This window comes from Sparus aurata, chromosome 9, assembly GCF_900880675.1.
Source record: "Sparus aurata chromosome 9, fSpaAur1.1, whole genome shotgun sequence".
Lineage (NCBI taxonomy): Eukaryota > Metazoa > Chordata > Actinopteri > Spariformes > Sparidae > Sparus > Sparus aurata.
Genome location: NC_044195.1, coordinates 25,933,869 through 25,947,324, shown reverse-complemented (window position 1 = coordinate 25,947,324; position 13,456 = coordinate 25,933,869). Strand labels below are relative to the sequence as shown.

Genomic DNA, 13,456 nt, shown 5'->3' with positions numbered 1-13,456 from the left:
GCACTTCAACAGGAAGACATGCCAGTGCTGCTTTAGCTAAAATATGAGGTTTCCACGAGCATGACCCCCAACCAATGCAAGAAAGGCAGAGCGGGCATCAGCACAGCAAAGGCTGCAGCTACTGTCGTGTGGGTTACCACAGACTGTAAGACATACAAGTGGGAAGACTTTAGTATTTAGTAAGAGTGGAACAATATTCAAACAGAGGCAACTGCAGAACTTTGGGTGACCTATTCATCTTTCAGCTCCTCTTTCACTTCTCATTCGCCACAGTAATAAAGAATGTCAGCAGTTTTTGTGCCATGTAACAATTACAGGACGAGGATTAACATTTTAACATTGTTTCATCAATAAAATCTACGGACACACTCTGCAGTTTGTAGATGTCACATTAAAGGTTAAGAGGCATAAAAGAGTCCATCTACGTCAAACTGGAACGACCGTCTTTGAACAGAGGAGGTGGCCTTTGACAGTACTTATCACCCACCTACAATGAGACAGCTTAACACCCATTCACACCCGGACCCACCAGTTGGTTGGTTGAGTCAACGACTCACAGGTGGCCCTAACAACTCTAAAACCCAGCGCTCACGTGTGACCTTAACGGTTCTGTAAGGACACCACTCCTACTCAGGGTTTAAAGCCTGCAACTCCCCTCCAGATAGTTTAGGGAGCCTCTCGGATGAGAGGTGAAACATCGTCAAGAAACTGAAACAAGATTTCCGTTAGATTCCCCACAAAGTGAAGGTGAAGTTTCAAAGTCCACAAGACATTCTCCTAAACACCTGGAATAGATGGGGACTCGTTTAAACAACAACCACCAAAAACACACTAAATGCCTCCATACAGCTTGTCCACGATCATATAAGTCTGAGGAAGCCGTGCGGTCCCAAGATGTTTCTTACTACATTTTTTAAGTCTATATCTTAGCTTTAGCTGCTAAGCTCAAAGTGTTAGCACACAAATATGTTAATATTGGGGCTTCCTCAGACTTGGATTACTTTGGATGAGCTATTTGGGGGCATTCCATTTTATTTTTTGCAGTCAGGTCACCATCTACGTCAGATGTTTAGGAAAATGCTGCAACGCTGTTCTGCTCTGAAGCTCCAGAAATGTGTTGTGGACTACGAAACCCTGGATTGACTTCCCATCAGCAAGAGGGTGAAGAGATAATGACTGACTTGTAATTTTATCCTTTAAAGCGGAAAGACAAGTTGCGCATACAGTGGACTCTACGCTGGCACCTGAAGAAAAAGAAGATACTTATAATAATTTTGAGTCTACATGGCTGTCGTTGGATTTTTCAGTAGCGATCATCAACAAAGTGAGGTCACACAAAACAACCAGTGAGATTTGAAGAGAACACGTCACGCAGTATGGTTATTCAGTTTGTATGGCATTTTGTCTTGCGTTCTGCCTCCACCCAGAGGTCAAATGCCGTACTTGCAATTTTGCTAGGAAAACCAAAGGCATCATATTTTTTGTCCATGCAACAGTGACAGTAACACAAGTTACTCCAACAGGTGCAGGCACATTTATTAAAACCCGAGAGAGCGCAGGTACAATCCAAGATGACAATTTTATTTGCTTGGACGTTTGTTTCCCAGAGAATGTTTCGGTCAATCGTCATGTTTCACATTTGTTAGAGACAATGTATTAATGGCACTTTGGTAGAGTGTTCACAAACACCCATGTATTGCACACAAACACACACACACACACACACACGATTGCAGTGTGTCATTTCATTACAGAATTTATAAACCTAATTAGTGTTGCATTAGAAAAAAAAACTACTCCTTCTTCTTCTTCTTCGCAGTCCCTTTTCTCAAACACTTGCGGGTGCAGAACAAGCAGCACTTGAGTGTCAACCACACAACGGTCAGGAGAATGACGACCACAAAGCCGATGACGTCCAGGGAATAGTACTGGATCCAGTTTAAATCGTGCGCCGCCACCCTGAGATGTGTGGCTCCCTTGTGTCTCATGACGAACTCGGTCCAGAAAACAGCCAGGTCCAAAGGCTCAACGGGGCGGTCCAGGTGTATCTGAGACAGCTCCACTATCTTCTCTTTGTAACTACGGAAAAAAAACAATGTACAAGCAAATTGAAATCCTCTAATCTCCACACCACAGGACCTACAGTATATCCTCACAGACAACATATAAGATAAGACTCGAGAGATTTACGTCAGTCTTAAGATTAGCACATTGAAAATGAGGAGATATCTTGTGTTGTTAGATTAGCAGCAGTAATAACAACCTTCAAATGACAGGCTATTAAATGCAACCCTTACTAAAATAACTCGGACGTACAAGCAAATCCTCAGTGCGCAAATGAATATTAAGACAACAGATGCTAGTTATAACATTAAAATGATGAAAAGAAAACATTTATGGAGTAAGATATTTAAAGCAAGTATTGTGAGCCTGCATGTGATATGAAATATGTTTAAGTATAGGCTAGTAGAAAGGAAGAACTGCACAGTATCTTCATGTGTTTATCTACAGAGTGGAGGGACGATGACCACAGAAGGTGATTAAAACTCAACTTTCTCACATTTTCGTGTGTTTTCAGTGTAGAACCCATACATTAGTCCATTAATAGAACATTATGAAACAAAAGTTTGTAGGGTTGAAGGCTGTCTTTTTTACTTCTTCATGCTGATGACACCTCCCACTCATCACCCCAATTACATGATGTCAGCAAATGCCATGATAAAGGTGTAAATTTCCCATTTCTTAAAGGGTAACCGTGGAGTTTCTGACCACTAGAGGCACCGTGGATCAATGTTTTCACTGGGCAAATCCATGTTTTGTTTGTATCATGCACACGCGGGAGGACGTACATTATTTCAAGGTGTTCAGCGGGTCAATAGTTGGTGGTCATGCACTGACAAATACAGCAACACACCAGCAAAGGCAATGGAGAAATGACTCCCAGCAAGCAAACATGGGTGTAAGCGATGAAAAAAAGTTGCATAAGGAAAGAACTCAAAACATTTGTAAGACCTGTAGCATACAGGCAGTGTGTCTTGGTGGATGAACACTGAATGTAAACAAAAAGCGTAGTTTGTTCAGAGAATCACAGGGCACTTTCAGGAGAGCAAATAACAAAACACAGAGAGAGGTGAGTGAGATGTTGATCGGGTACAGCATGTACAAACCCGCATAGTCCAGATAAGCGGTCTAATCAAGCAAACAGAATGTGTGTGTGTGCAGAGAGCTGACAGAGAAACAGTCTCAAGTAGACAAAGTTGAATATTAGCGTATATATGCTGTTGATTCATGTAAGATTGGCAGGGGACACGTTTGCCTCTCTGTTTTTGTTTCTGGTGTTACATTTACATTAGCAAGTTAAGATTTGTACTTTTCTTTAATTTTTTACTTTAGTCTCTCTTTCAACCCTCAGTGGCAACTGAACAGTGTTTGAGCGCTGCTCGAATGGAGACAGGTAGGGAACTGTTTACAAGGCAGTGTCTGGAACTTTGCTGCAGAGTCATTTGACACGGGAATGAACGCTGATTGTACCTTTTCCAACTGGAGACAAAAGCCCAGATGCTAGTGGGTGTGAAAGGGATTTCAGAGTATAAAGTTTGCCAAATAACACAAAATAACAAATCATTGTTTTTTCCTGCATTTGTATCGGTTCCTTTTGTTTTCGGAAAAAATCACAAGCTTAAAGGTTCCCGCTGGGGAATCTCGCAGCCTAGCAGGGCCATAGGAGAGACTGATGTAAAAGATATGAGAAAAGTAATCCCCGTTGTCTTGTACTGGTTTACGTGTCACGATACGAGCCTTGTCAGCTGCCAGATTGGTGCTGAACATGTGCAGCTCTCAACAGCAGAATGTTATAGATTTCATGTGTAACATCTTCTGGGTGCAGTCTGATCCGGTGCGTCCTACTGTTGCTTGTTCGTCCGGTGAGCTAGTGATAGCGAACACAAGAACGCAAGAAAGAAAACAAAAAGAAAAAAACAGCAAACATGCCTCTTTGCAATGGCCTATTATTAGGAGGTTAACCCACGTTTAAAAAGCCAGCATATACGGGCTAATATTAGCTTGTTTATTTTGTGTGATGCTCAGAAGAATGCAGCAACGCACAATCGAAGACAACAATATAGGATTTAAAATACCTAAGATGTCAGCTTTGTGAAATGCATTCTGACATTTCTTAGAGCCCGGGGATACACACAATGTGCTGTGGTGAGAAGCCCTGAACGTAAACAATGGTGAAACTCCATGGGGCGCGTTTCATTTGAATCTACAGGGTGTTTTAGGATTTCCATCTTACCTTTTGTCATTGGTGATCTTCTTCAGCGCAGCCACCAGTTTTTCACTCGTCACATCGTGAATACTGAGTTTCTCTGCGATGCCGCGGGTCACCAGGCGGTGCACGTTGTCGCCCTGGTCCCCGAACAGCGGGAACATCAGCATTGGTACGGCGTTGCAGATTCCCTCGTAGATGCCGTGGGTCCCTCCGTGAGTGATGAAGACTTTGGCCTTTGGATGGGCTGAGGGGCACACGAGGGCAGCCATGATTACAGGGTTACAGGTTTGATTAGCTTGAATGGTAAGACTTACGACATGATAGCCACACCCCGACATACCGAGGAGGTCATTCTGAGGTAGCCATTTCATGACTTTGACATTCTTGGGTGCGTCTGCAGGGGGGACTCCAGTGTATCTCCACAGAACCTGAAAAAAAAAAAAAAATCCTTTTCAATTAAAGCCTTTGAGATGCAAAGTGTTTAAGCAATGTCAATGAGGGATTGGCATGTTTACAAGAAGGCAAGGCACGGGGACAAAGTCCTATGGCTCAAGCTGATTGGGGTTTAGCATACTGTGTGTTTAGTTTCAAATTCTCCGGCTGAAGTGTAAAGATTTGTCGTGCTCAAAGAGAACAATAAGCAGCCTGGCAAACGTAATCAAAAGCAGAGTTCTTTGTGTAGAGTGATTGTGATTGTGAGTGATTCAGTCAGTTCAGGTCGTCGTTACCCTTTGAGGTATTTGCCCAAAGCCATCAAAGAACTGTTTAGCGATCTCCTCGGGCATGCTGGCCACCATCGAGCCCAGGGTGAAGACAATAAAGCCGTCGTCTCCTGAGCCCTCTACAAACTCTTCCAAGTCCTGCGGGGAGGTGGGAAGAGGCACACAAATGCAACTCAGACACGTTCATCAACACTATTCAGGAATAGATGCACCATTTTAAACAATCATAAAACCTTCTATAGAGCATTTTCTACACATGGCCCCGTATTTCCTCTCGTGCTGGCCAAACTCCAGAATTCTGCTTTTTCCCTGGCTCAAATATCACACGCTGAATCTTCGAGAGGAGCAGAAGAAGCGCATTCTTTCAAAATGTTATGAGCCAGTTCCTGGAAATCATTACACAATGTCAAAACAATCCGCAGCACCAGTGACATTTATCTGCATATTCAGTTTCAGTCTTGTAGCACCGAAAAAGGATTACTGAAGGTGTATATTATCTGTTGTAGGCAGCTGTGGTAAGAAACTAATGTGTTGCATTTATTTGGGCTCAGAAAAAAAAATCAACGACAACAAATCAGCTTGAAGTTATTCCTGACAAGATGTAAGAAAACTTTTGTTTTACACACACTGGGCAGATGCAGCACTACATTACCAGTTACTTGGGGTTGTGTTTCTGGGTCAAATCGAAGTTTTCACTCTCTTTCAGCTGTTTTTGGTCTCAGCCAACATCTGACAAAAAATATATTTGCTTTAAATGCTACATGATCCCTTTTTCTTTGATAACTTTGTCAGAGCATTTTTTCCTTTCCTGAATTGAGTTGAGCTACTGCTGCTGAAAAAAGTGATGATGAGAGCAGAATTTGCTGGTTGCGCAATCATAACAGTGAGCTAAGAGAGACACACAGGGTAGTAATACACATTTAGTCTGTTACTACTGTATGAATGACCCCCTTTGTATTTATGGTTCTATCAATTCTTAGAGGAAAAGTTCGCCCGAAAATGAAATTTCAGTCACTATCTACTCGCCCTCGTGCTGATGGAAAGCTGTGGGAAGTTTCACTGTCCACCAAACATTTTCTGGAGCTTCACAGCAAAACCGAGTTGCAACATTCTCCTAAACAGCTGAAGTAGATGGGGACTTGTTTTTAAATGTAAGAAAACAAGATAAAATGGCTCCTTACAGTTGCCCGGCGTCATCCAGCTCTCCAGCAGCCCAGTGATCCCAGATAGATTTGTAAAGAAGTTATTTACAACCTTTTTTTAAGCTGAAATCCTCGCTGCAGCAGCTGAGCTGAAAGCTTTAGCTCGTAAAGTTGCTTTAGTTCCCGGCTACTTCAGTTGTTTAGGAGAATGCTGCGCCTCTGTTTTGCCGTGAGGCTCCCGAAATATCATTTCACCCGACTTTCCACTGGCGTGAGGGTGAGTGGATGATGACTGAGTTTGACATTTTTTTTTTTTGAGTGAACTATTCCTTTACTGCAAAACAAATAATTACGGGTGCTCTTCTGGTTTTCAAAGTTCAGGAGGTCTCAACACAAAGCAAGGGGTACGTCATTTGCCTTAAGTGAATCCAGATGTTTACATACATTCTCGAAATACTCACCGCTGGCAGAGGAGCCTTCTTTGCACAGTTGATCCCTCCGATTAGAGCCGTGTTTGGCATGACAGGCTTGGGCCAGTCAAAAACAAAGTCATGTCTGTGAAGCCAGAATGCGGCCTCACCAAGAAGTCTCTTGTAAGTCATGTCGTCTCCGAATTGACTCCTGGTCAGGTCATCAAAACTGGAATACATTACTTTGCATAGGTAGCCCTCCAGTAAAGACATGGCCATGTTTTTGACTCTCTGTGGGAAGGTCATGGTGGGAGAATTACCAGAGAAGGACACAGGAACATAGGAAACAGGCACAGGGCACTGGTTAGCCTTTGCATCCAGCTCACATGGAAGTCCATGGAGGAAATAAACCACTGGGATGGAAAATAAATGAGCCAGGATGGAGCCGCAGGGCAGGAAGGGGTCTGTGAGCACCAGATCGAAGCCCTCTTTCCTCAGGCGACTTATTGTAGCCTTGTTGTTCAGCAAACTCTCGCAACCTGTCACCTGCATTGAAGTAAATGTAACCAAACGTTGCACATTGACGAAAAGGTCTGTGATTCGTGGTGGCTCGAGGAACACCGACTCCTTCAGGTCCTCAAAAGTAGCATCCAGTTCAGCCTTGGTGTAGGGCACCTTGTAGAACTCTGTCTTGTAGCTCTCTGAGCCCTTCATCAGCAGGCTGCTTTCAGGCACCAGCACCAGGACCTCGTGGCCCCGGCGGGCGAGCTCCTTCACCAGTATCTTCATGCTGAGCCAGTGGCTCCCATCCACAGGGTGAACCAGCACCTTCCCCCCCTGAACGGGCCCCAGACTGAGGCAGCACAGCCAGGCCACCAGCCCCAGCGTAGGAAACCACACCCCGCTGCTCATTGCCTCCTCTTTGCTCTGCAAGCTCGCTTGTTCTGTGGAGCTAGTGGAAGCCGTTTGTTGAGAGGAGGCTTTATGTGTGTGTGAGGGAGTGTGTGTTTAAATTGAGCAGGAAGTTAAGGCTGTGTGTGCAGGCGGGCTCTTATATAACCACAGGAAGACAGAGAGAGAGAGAGGAGATTCCCAGTGGAGCTTGCGGAGAGTCGACCACTCAGAGTTTGTCTCCAGTTAATCATTCTCTTATGGGGATTTGCATACTTTTCTAATTGGCTTGTGTATTCATTTACATGGGACATTTAGCGACAAGCATACAACTTGTTCTCTGTTTTGTTTTTTATAATTTGTGGTTCAGTTTTTCTTACAGATTGTAAAAAAAGTCTATTTTTTTAGGATATCAGTAGCAAAAATTGTTTTCTTTATTCCATTTACTCGTCACTCTAAAATACAGTTTTTGCTTGTGCATGATCTCATTTTTTCCTGCAGTAGCCGGTCAGCTACACTTGCAAGTCACGGTGGCTTTGCATGTTCGCTGTAATACCTTCGGATTGGTGCAAAGTCCTCCCTGTTTACTTTGGCTGCTCCGTCTCTCCTCCCTCTGAATAACCAGACACATGCGTGCAAGCGCATATGCCCTCCTTTTTTTTTCAACCCCCGCGCTCTCACGCAAACATGTATACCTATAACCATTGTGAAGAGGCCGGTAGCGTGCAAAGCCAGCCGGTAATAGGATACCAACACCCTCCTCATTGGCGGGGGTATGATAACATCAAACAAACTCTGTTATTTGTGGAATTTTACCCTCGGTTCTGACTTGCTTTACCTTAGAAGACCCCGTCCGAGAGAGACTGTTGCACTGGTTGTGTAATAAACTGTGATAATAAACTGTCACTTATTACCTCATTCGAATTAATTAGGAACAAGAGAAATGTGATAAGAATATCAGGCTCAAAGACACAAACACCACTGCCAGGTTCTCTTCTCTGACAATGTGCTGTCTCTGCTGTTTTATTCAATTGTCCACAATGTAAACAACAAGATGTGGAGTCCTGTCAGGGAAACACATGCTCTTTAAAGATTAAGGCGTATGACTAACTATTCTGGTAAAAAAATAACAAACTCTATTACTTTTAATGACCACAAAAAGGTGGCTGTCATTTGAAAGCACATCCTTTATTTCTCTCTCTCTTGTGCTTGAAACTGTAGCTTTTTCACGACAGAGAAAGTGTGGAAAAAGCTACCATCATGCTCAGTGTTGCTGGGGAAAATGGAACCTTTGGCACAGCGATGACATGAACTTGCCCAGACCTGGTTAGGGGGGCAAATGAATAACTGATCGCAGTAGCCAGGCTGTCTGTTCAATTGTTAACAGTTTTGCTGTTTGCTGACACTTAAAAAACAATGTAGCCCTGTTTTCTTTTTGATTAGCTGTTTAAGTATGGAAAGATTTCCGTCTGAACGCTCAGATCTAACTGGGTTGGTGTGGATATAGTCTAAAGCTGTCTGACAATCAGCTCGGAGCATCGTTTGCTCCACGTTCCTCGTGCACAAACAAGTGAAATATGAATAAAGTGTTTGGGAAGTGAAACCCAATCCCCCTAATAATCATTGACAATACACATTTCAGCGACCATAGATGTGCTGAAACTCTTCCTGGGCTCAGTTTTCTTTTTTTTTATGCTTCTGAGCTTGATGCTGTGGTTACTGCTCTAGCTTGACCCCTTGAAGCTCCTCTCTACTACAATGGAATAAAAAGTGAGACAAGTCTTTATGGTCAGGGTGGTAAGAAGGGTCATACACTGTGTTTTACCTCAGGAGACAGTCGTTGGCACCCTGTTTGTGGTCAAGAGTGTTTTGTTTTTAATGTTTTGTAAATGAGGTAAGTGAGTTAGTGGGTGAGTTACGTCACTTATGCTTCTGTAAAAGCTGATCTATTCCTAACCTACCCAAACAACTTTTATTTCGAAAACGTAACAGGACATGCATAAAATCTTCAATTGCTAACTTAACCACGGAACCCTTCATGCCCAACGCTGACAGTAGAGGGGGTGTAGAGTGTTAGAGGGGTAAGTAGAGCATCATATTTTATAGCTTAAGGACAGCAAGCTGCTGCATTTGAGAGGTGGGAGTGAGAATGTTTTTTTCTTTGGTTAGGTTTAGGTGCAAAAAATGCCTGGTTATGGTCAGGAAAGGTCTTATTTTGGCGTAAAACACCCGGCTTTGTCACAACAAAGCAGGCTGGACATGTTACAACATTTCGCTAAAAACACCTGGTTTTGTTTCCAAAAGCACACCCGGAAAATGTCCCAGGGCCTCCATAGATATCCAGTGGTTTCAAACTCAGAAATAGTCAAATGTAGTCTCTGACGGTGGTCACTGGCGCTAAAGGCACTACATGCAACTTCACCACCTCCGGACAGGAAAATTCATTAAAACATGTAATCTGGGTGCAAGCTGTTCTCAGGGGAGAATAAGGTCCCCAGAAACACTGTTTGTCGCTAGAAAGGTGGCAGGGTCCGCCTCATACGAAACAAAAGCAAACAGAATGAAACTGCGTTGTCCTTTAAGGTCAGTTTGTTTATTCAGTTACATAAAAGCAGTCCAAAAAAACGACATGGTGCACCTTTAACTTCTCGGGGCTTTTTCGACTCACCCGTTAAACGTGAATGAATATGCACAGCCAGTCTGAAACCTGGCAGATAGACACAGGAACACACAGTCCGGTCCCTTGGCAACTTATGAGGCGTTTGGAGTGCGTGCAGGCTGACGAGGCTCTAGCATGTAAAACTATGCGAGAGGTGATCGAGCTGTAGATTCACAACCTGTTCACGATCCTTGACCCCCTTTTTCTCTCACGACACTGGCAACCTCAGACAACGCTATGTGTAACACCGCAGTTGTTTGCGTTAATTAATGACTAACGTGACACAGCAGGAGTCTGGACCTGATCCTCCACTAAACCTTAAATCCCTTTGAAAACATTGCTGCATGTTCATGCAGTGAGAAGTTGGCATGAATATATTACTTATTTTTTGCATTATTAAAAGAAAAAAGTTTACTTGATATACTTTTGTACGGATGTAGTCAGAGGGCTTCGGTGATGAGGGATATTTAAAAAAATGTCGTTGAGGATGAAAAGTTTAAAAATATTTTTGTCATCACTGCGAGACAGATCCCGTTTACTTGAACACCTCTGGCTACAGTCGTGTGCAGCTAAAAAAGAGACAGGTTGTGGAACAAACCTTGGCATGAATACAATTATAACCCGCTCTTAAAAGGTGAGAACACAGCTACAAAATTAGCACAAAAAATTAAAAATAAATAAAAAAAGAGACAACATGCTGACGACCTGATGCAATGCGCCATTCTGGAAAAAAATACGAAGATATCTTGTTCTTCTTTTTTTTCTTTTTTTTTCTGTCAGTTTGCAGCAGAGCCGGCGCCTGTCAGTCATAACAAAATGAAAACCATAATTAACGTCAGATCAATACAAACGGCTGTGAGGGACTGTGTCTGTTTTTACGTGCACACTTCTGTGTCAGTTTTGTTCATATTTAGAGCATTTGGTGACAGGCGTATTTTTCAATTTGATTTAAAACGTTACAAAAAGGGGAACGTCTGACTTCTTCACTGCTTTGAAGACATGTATTAAAAAAAAAAAAAGAAAAAAAAAAGGAGCCTACTGCACTTTTTTTCTGAAAACTATGAGGTTCAGCCAGACGGTGGTGCCAGAGAGTGCAGGACTGTGTTTTATTTAACTTCACATTCAAAGTCTAAGCTAAAACAAGGGCATTTGTTTGAGTCTCATTTTTTTTTTATCGAGGCTATATCCAGGACAGCATTTTATATTTCCATCTGAGTAATATTGCTAAAATCTGACCTATTTTACTGTCGTGTGATGTTGAAAGCATAATCCATGCATTTGAATCTTCCACTCTTGGTTATTGTGGTGCCCTTTCGTCTGGTTCCGTTCTGTCTTTCCCTGCTTGTGTTTCTGGAAGAGTTTTGACAGAACGACAGATGCCGATTTTGAGTTTTTTTCCTTCTTCTACCTTACAAGGCCTGACGCGCACCATCTTTCTTTTATCAGAGCTGATTTTCTCCGTGTGCAACAAACACGTCCTCTTCACTCGCTCGCTGCTGGCGTCCGGGTCATTCCTTTTCGAATGACTAAAGATCAGTCGCCTTTCAGAGCAATTTCCTTCTTTTCCCCTTGAAAAAATTGTAGTGTACGTGCACAACCAAATCAAAAAATGTCAGGTGTTGAGTTTAAGTGAGAAAACCGACAAACGACAGCTTGCGCAGCACAGGTCTCTAATATCTGCTTATTAAATCCACCAAAATGGTGAGGTTTTCATCCACAATGCTCTTCCTCGCACTGTTTTAACAGACGGATGGTTGTTAAATGTTAGACTCTATGGCTTCTTATATTCAAACAATGCTGAATGGGGACTATGCACATTTAATAACACTGATTAATTGATTAAACACTGGAACGTTCTTCCTTTTAACAATTTATTGCTGTCGTATGAATAAACGTATGTTGCTCCTTGGTAAAATTAACTTTTTAAAGTCCAAGTCGAGTTGTTTGTGTGCTGTATTCTGCTGATTATTTCCTGACTTGAACTCAACTGACCTGCCCTGATTTCTGTCTGGCAGAAGTGAAGAGACACTCAGCGTTAATGTTTAATTAATAACTGGCGGGCTGTATGTTCTTATCACTTAAGGCGACGTTGACCACTCCTGGCATGAAAAACCCTGATACAATGCAGTGGCTCCTAATCAGTCACATATCCCCTTTAAAGTAGCTGCATGATATAATCGTTACAGAGGGGAAATCAAGTCCTCGAAGATGAATGACAGCCTGATATCAATCGGTGTTCAGGGTTCAGGACAGTGGCTGTAATCAAAGGTCCTGACCACCTGCAGCTTTCTTAACGTGACTAGTATTTGCAAATGTAAAATATACAGCCTGTAGTTTACAGAAGGTGTGGTCTTTACGTACGCCATGTGTAGGAAAGTAAGGCTGATAAGCGTCTCTGTGGACACAGCAAGCAGTGTGCACTCAAACATGTCAGAATAAATATGGCCGAGTGGTATTCCAGTATTGCAGATATTTTAATTCACGAAAATATTACGTTCCCAGAGAAGTTTATTGTTTCATTTGTCACCGCAAAAAAAAGGGTGTATATTGAGGTCGATGTATCCATTTAAAGAATGGGCCGGGCTCTGGTGAAAAAGAATAGTTTATATCTTTTTTTAATGTTCAACACAACACAAAAATCGTTAAATTACCCCCCCCCCCCCAAAAAAAAAAACAACAACCTGTGACACAAAAAACTAAAAAAACTAAAAGAAATGCAACTCTCAGACGATGGACACGTGAAACGGATGGCCTGATCTCAAACTGTCAAATCGGGACGTGTGAGTCAGGAGGCAACTTGAAAGTCTAGATTCGGCACCGAAAGTCATAATTAAATGTGTTTACAAGCTCAAGTTCAAACTACTGACGCTCAGGTCAGATTGCTTCATTACAAGTGGAGAAAGAAACTCAGCATCACCAAAGTTTTACTTCATGGTATCAACTCTAACACAGTTTACATGAGGGCAGCTTCTTTTATTTGGGTATTGAGAGGAGATAACACCAACTTTATCCTCTGCCATAAAAAGGGAACTGACAACTTTGCCTTAAACTGTATATATTTGGATGTTTCTTATTTATCTGTAAACTTAATAACCTTTTTTAAGAAGATGATTGTGTTTTCTTTCCTCCAAGCTAAATTGATTATTAAATAAAACTGAGATTTTCACAGACCAAGCAAGCAAAGTTGGGTTGATGGATTCTTTGGAGAAACGTACACACTGTATGCAGTAAAGGGCCAATTTAGCACTTTTGACAAGATTTGGGGCTCATTCGTGAAAATTCTTTGCTGTTTATGTACATTTTAAAAAAATTCCGGCAGGTTATCTTGGTATAAAGTGTTGGTATATTTGTTTTTTATCCAC

The 13,456-nt window shown here is 42.3% G+C and overlaps 1 protein-coding gene across 1 annotated transcript; it reads right to left on the bottom strand.

Moving 5' to 3' along the window:
• Positions 1–1,475: 1,475 nt before the first annotated feature.
• Positions 1,476–7,554, bottom strand: LOC115588676 (UDP-glucuronosyltransferase). The gene is made up of 5 exons (XM_030429410.1): positions 6,596–7,554; positions 4,999–5,130; positions 4,611–4,698; positions 4,295–4,514; positions 1,476–2,079 (listed from the first exon to the last, which is right to left on the bottom strand). Exons 1-5 carry the CDS (start codon positions 7,454–7,456, stop codon positions 1,794–1,796), a joined length of 1,587 nt encoding a protein of 528 aa, XP_030285270.1. The 5' UTR covers positions 7,457–7,554; the 3' UTR covers positions 1,476–1,793.
• Between the last annotated feature and the right edge of the window lie 5,902 nt (positions 7,555–13,456).

Coding starts and splice junctions, on each gene's coding strand:
- LOC115588676 (XM_030429410.1), bottom strand. CDS start 7,456: ATGAGCAGCGGGGTGTGGTTTCCTACGCTGGGGCTGGTGGCCTGGCTG. Junction 5,131..6,595: donor AGAAGGCTCCTCTGCCAGCG/GTGAGTATTTCG, acceptor ACCTCCCCGCAG/GACTTGGAAGAGTTTGTAGA. Junction 4,515..4,610: donor ACCTCAGAATGACCTCCTCG/GTATGTCGGGGT, acceptor TGTGCCCCTCAG/CCCATCCAAAGGCCAAAGTC.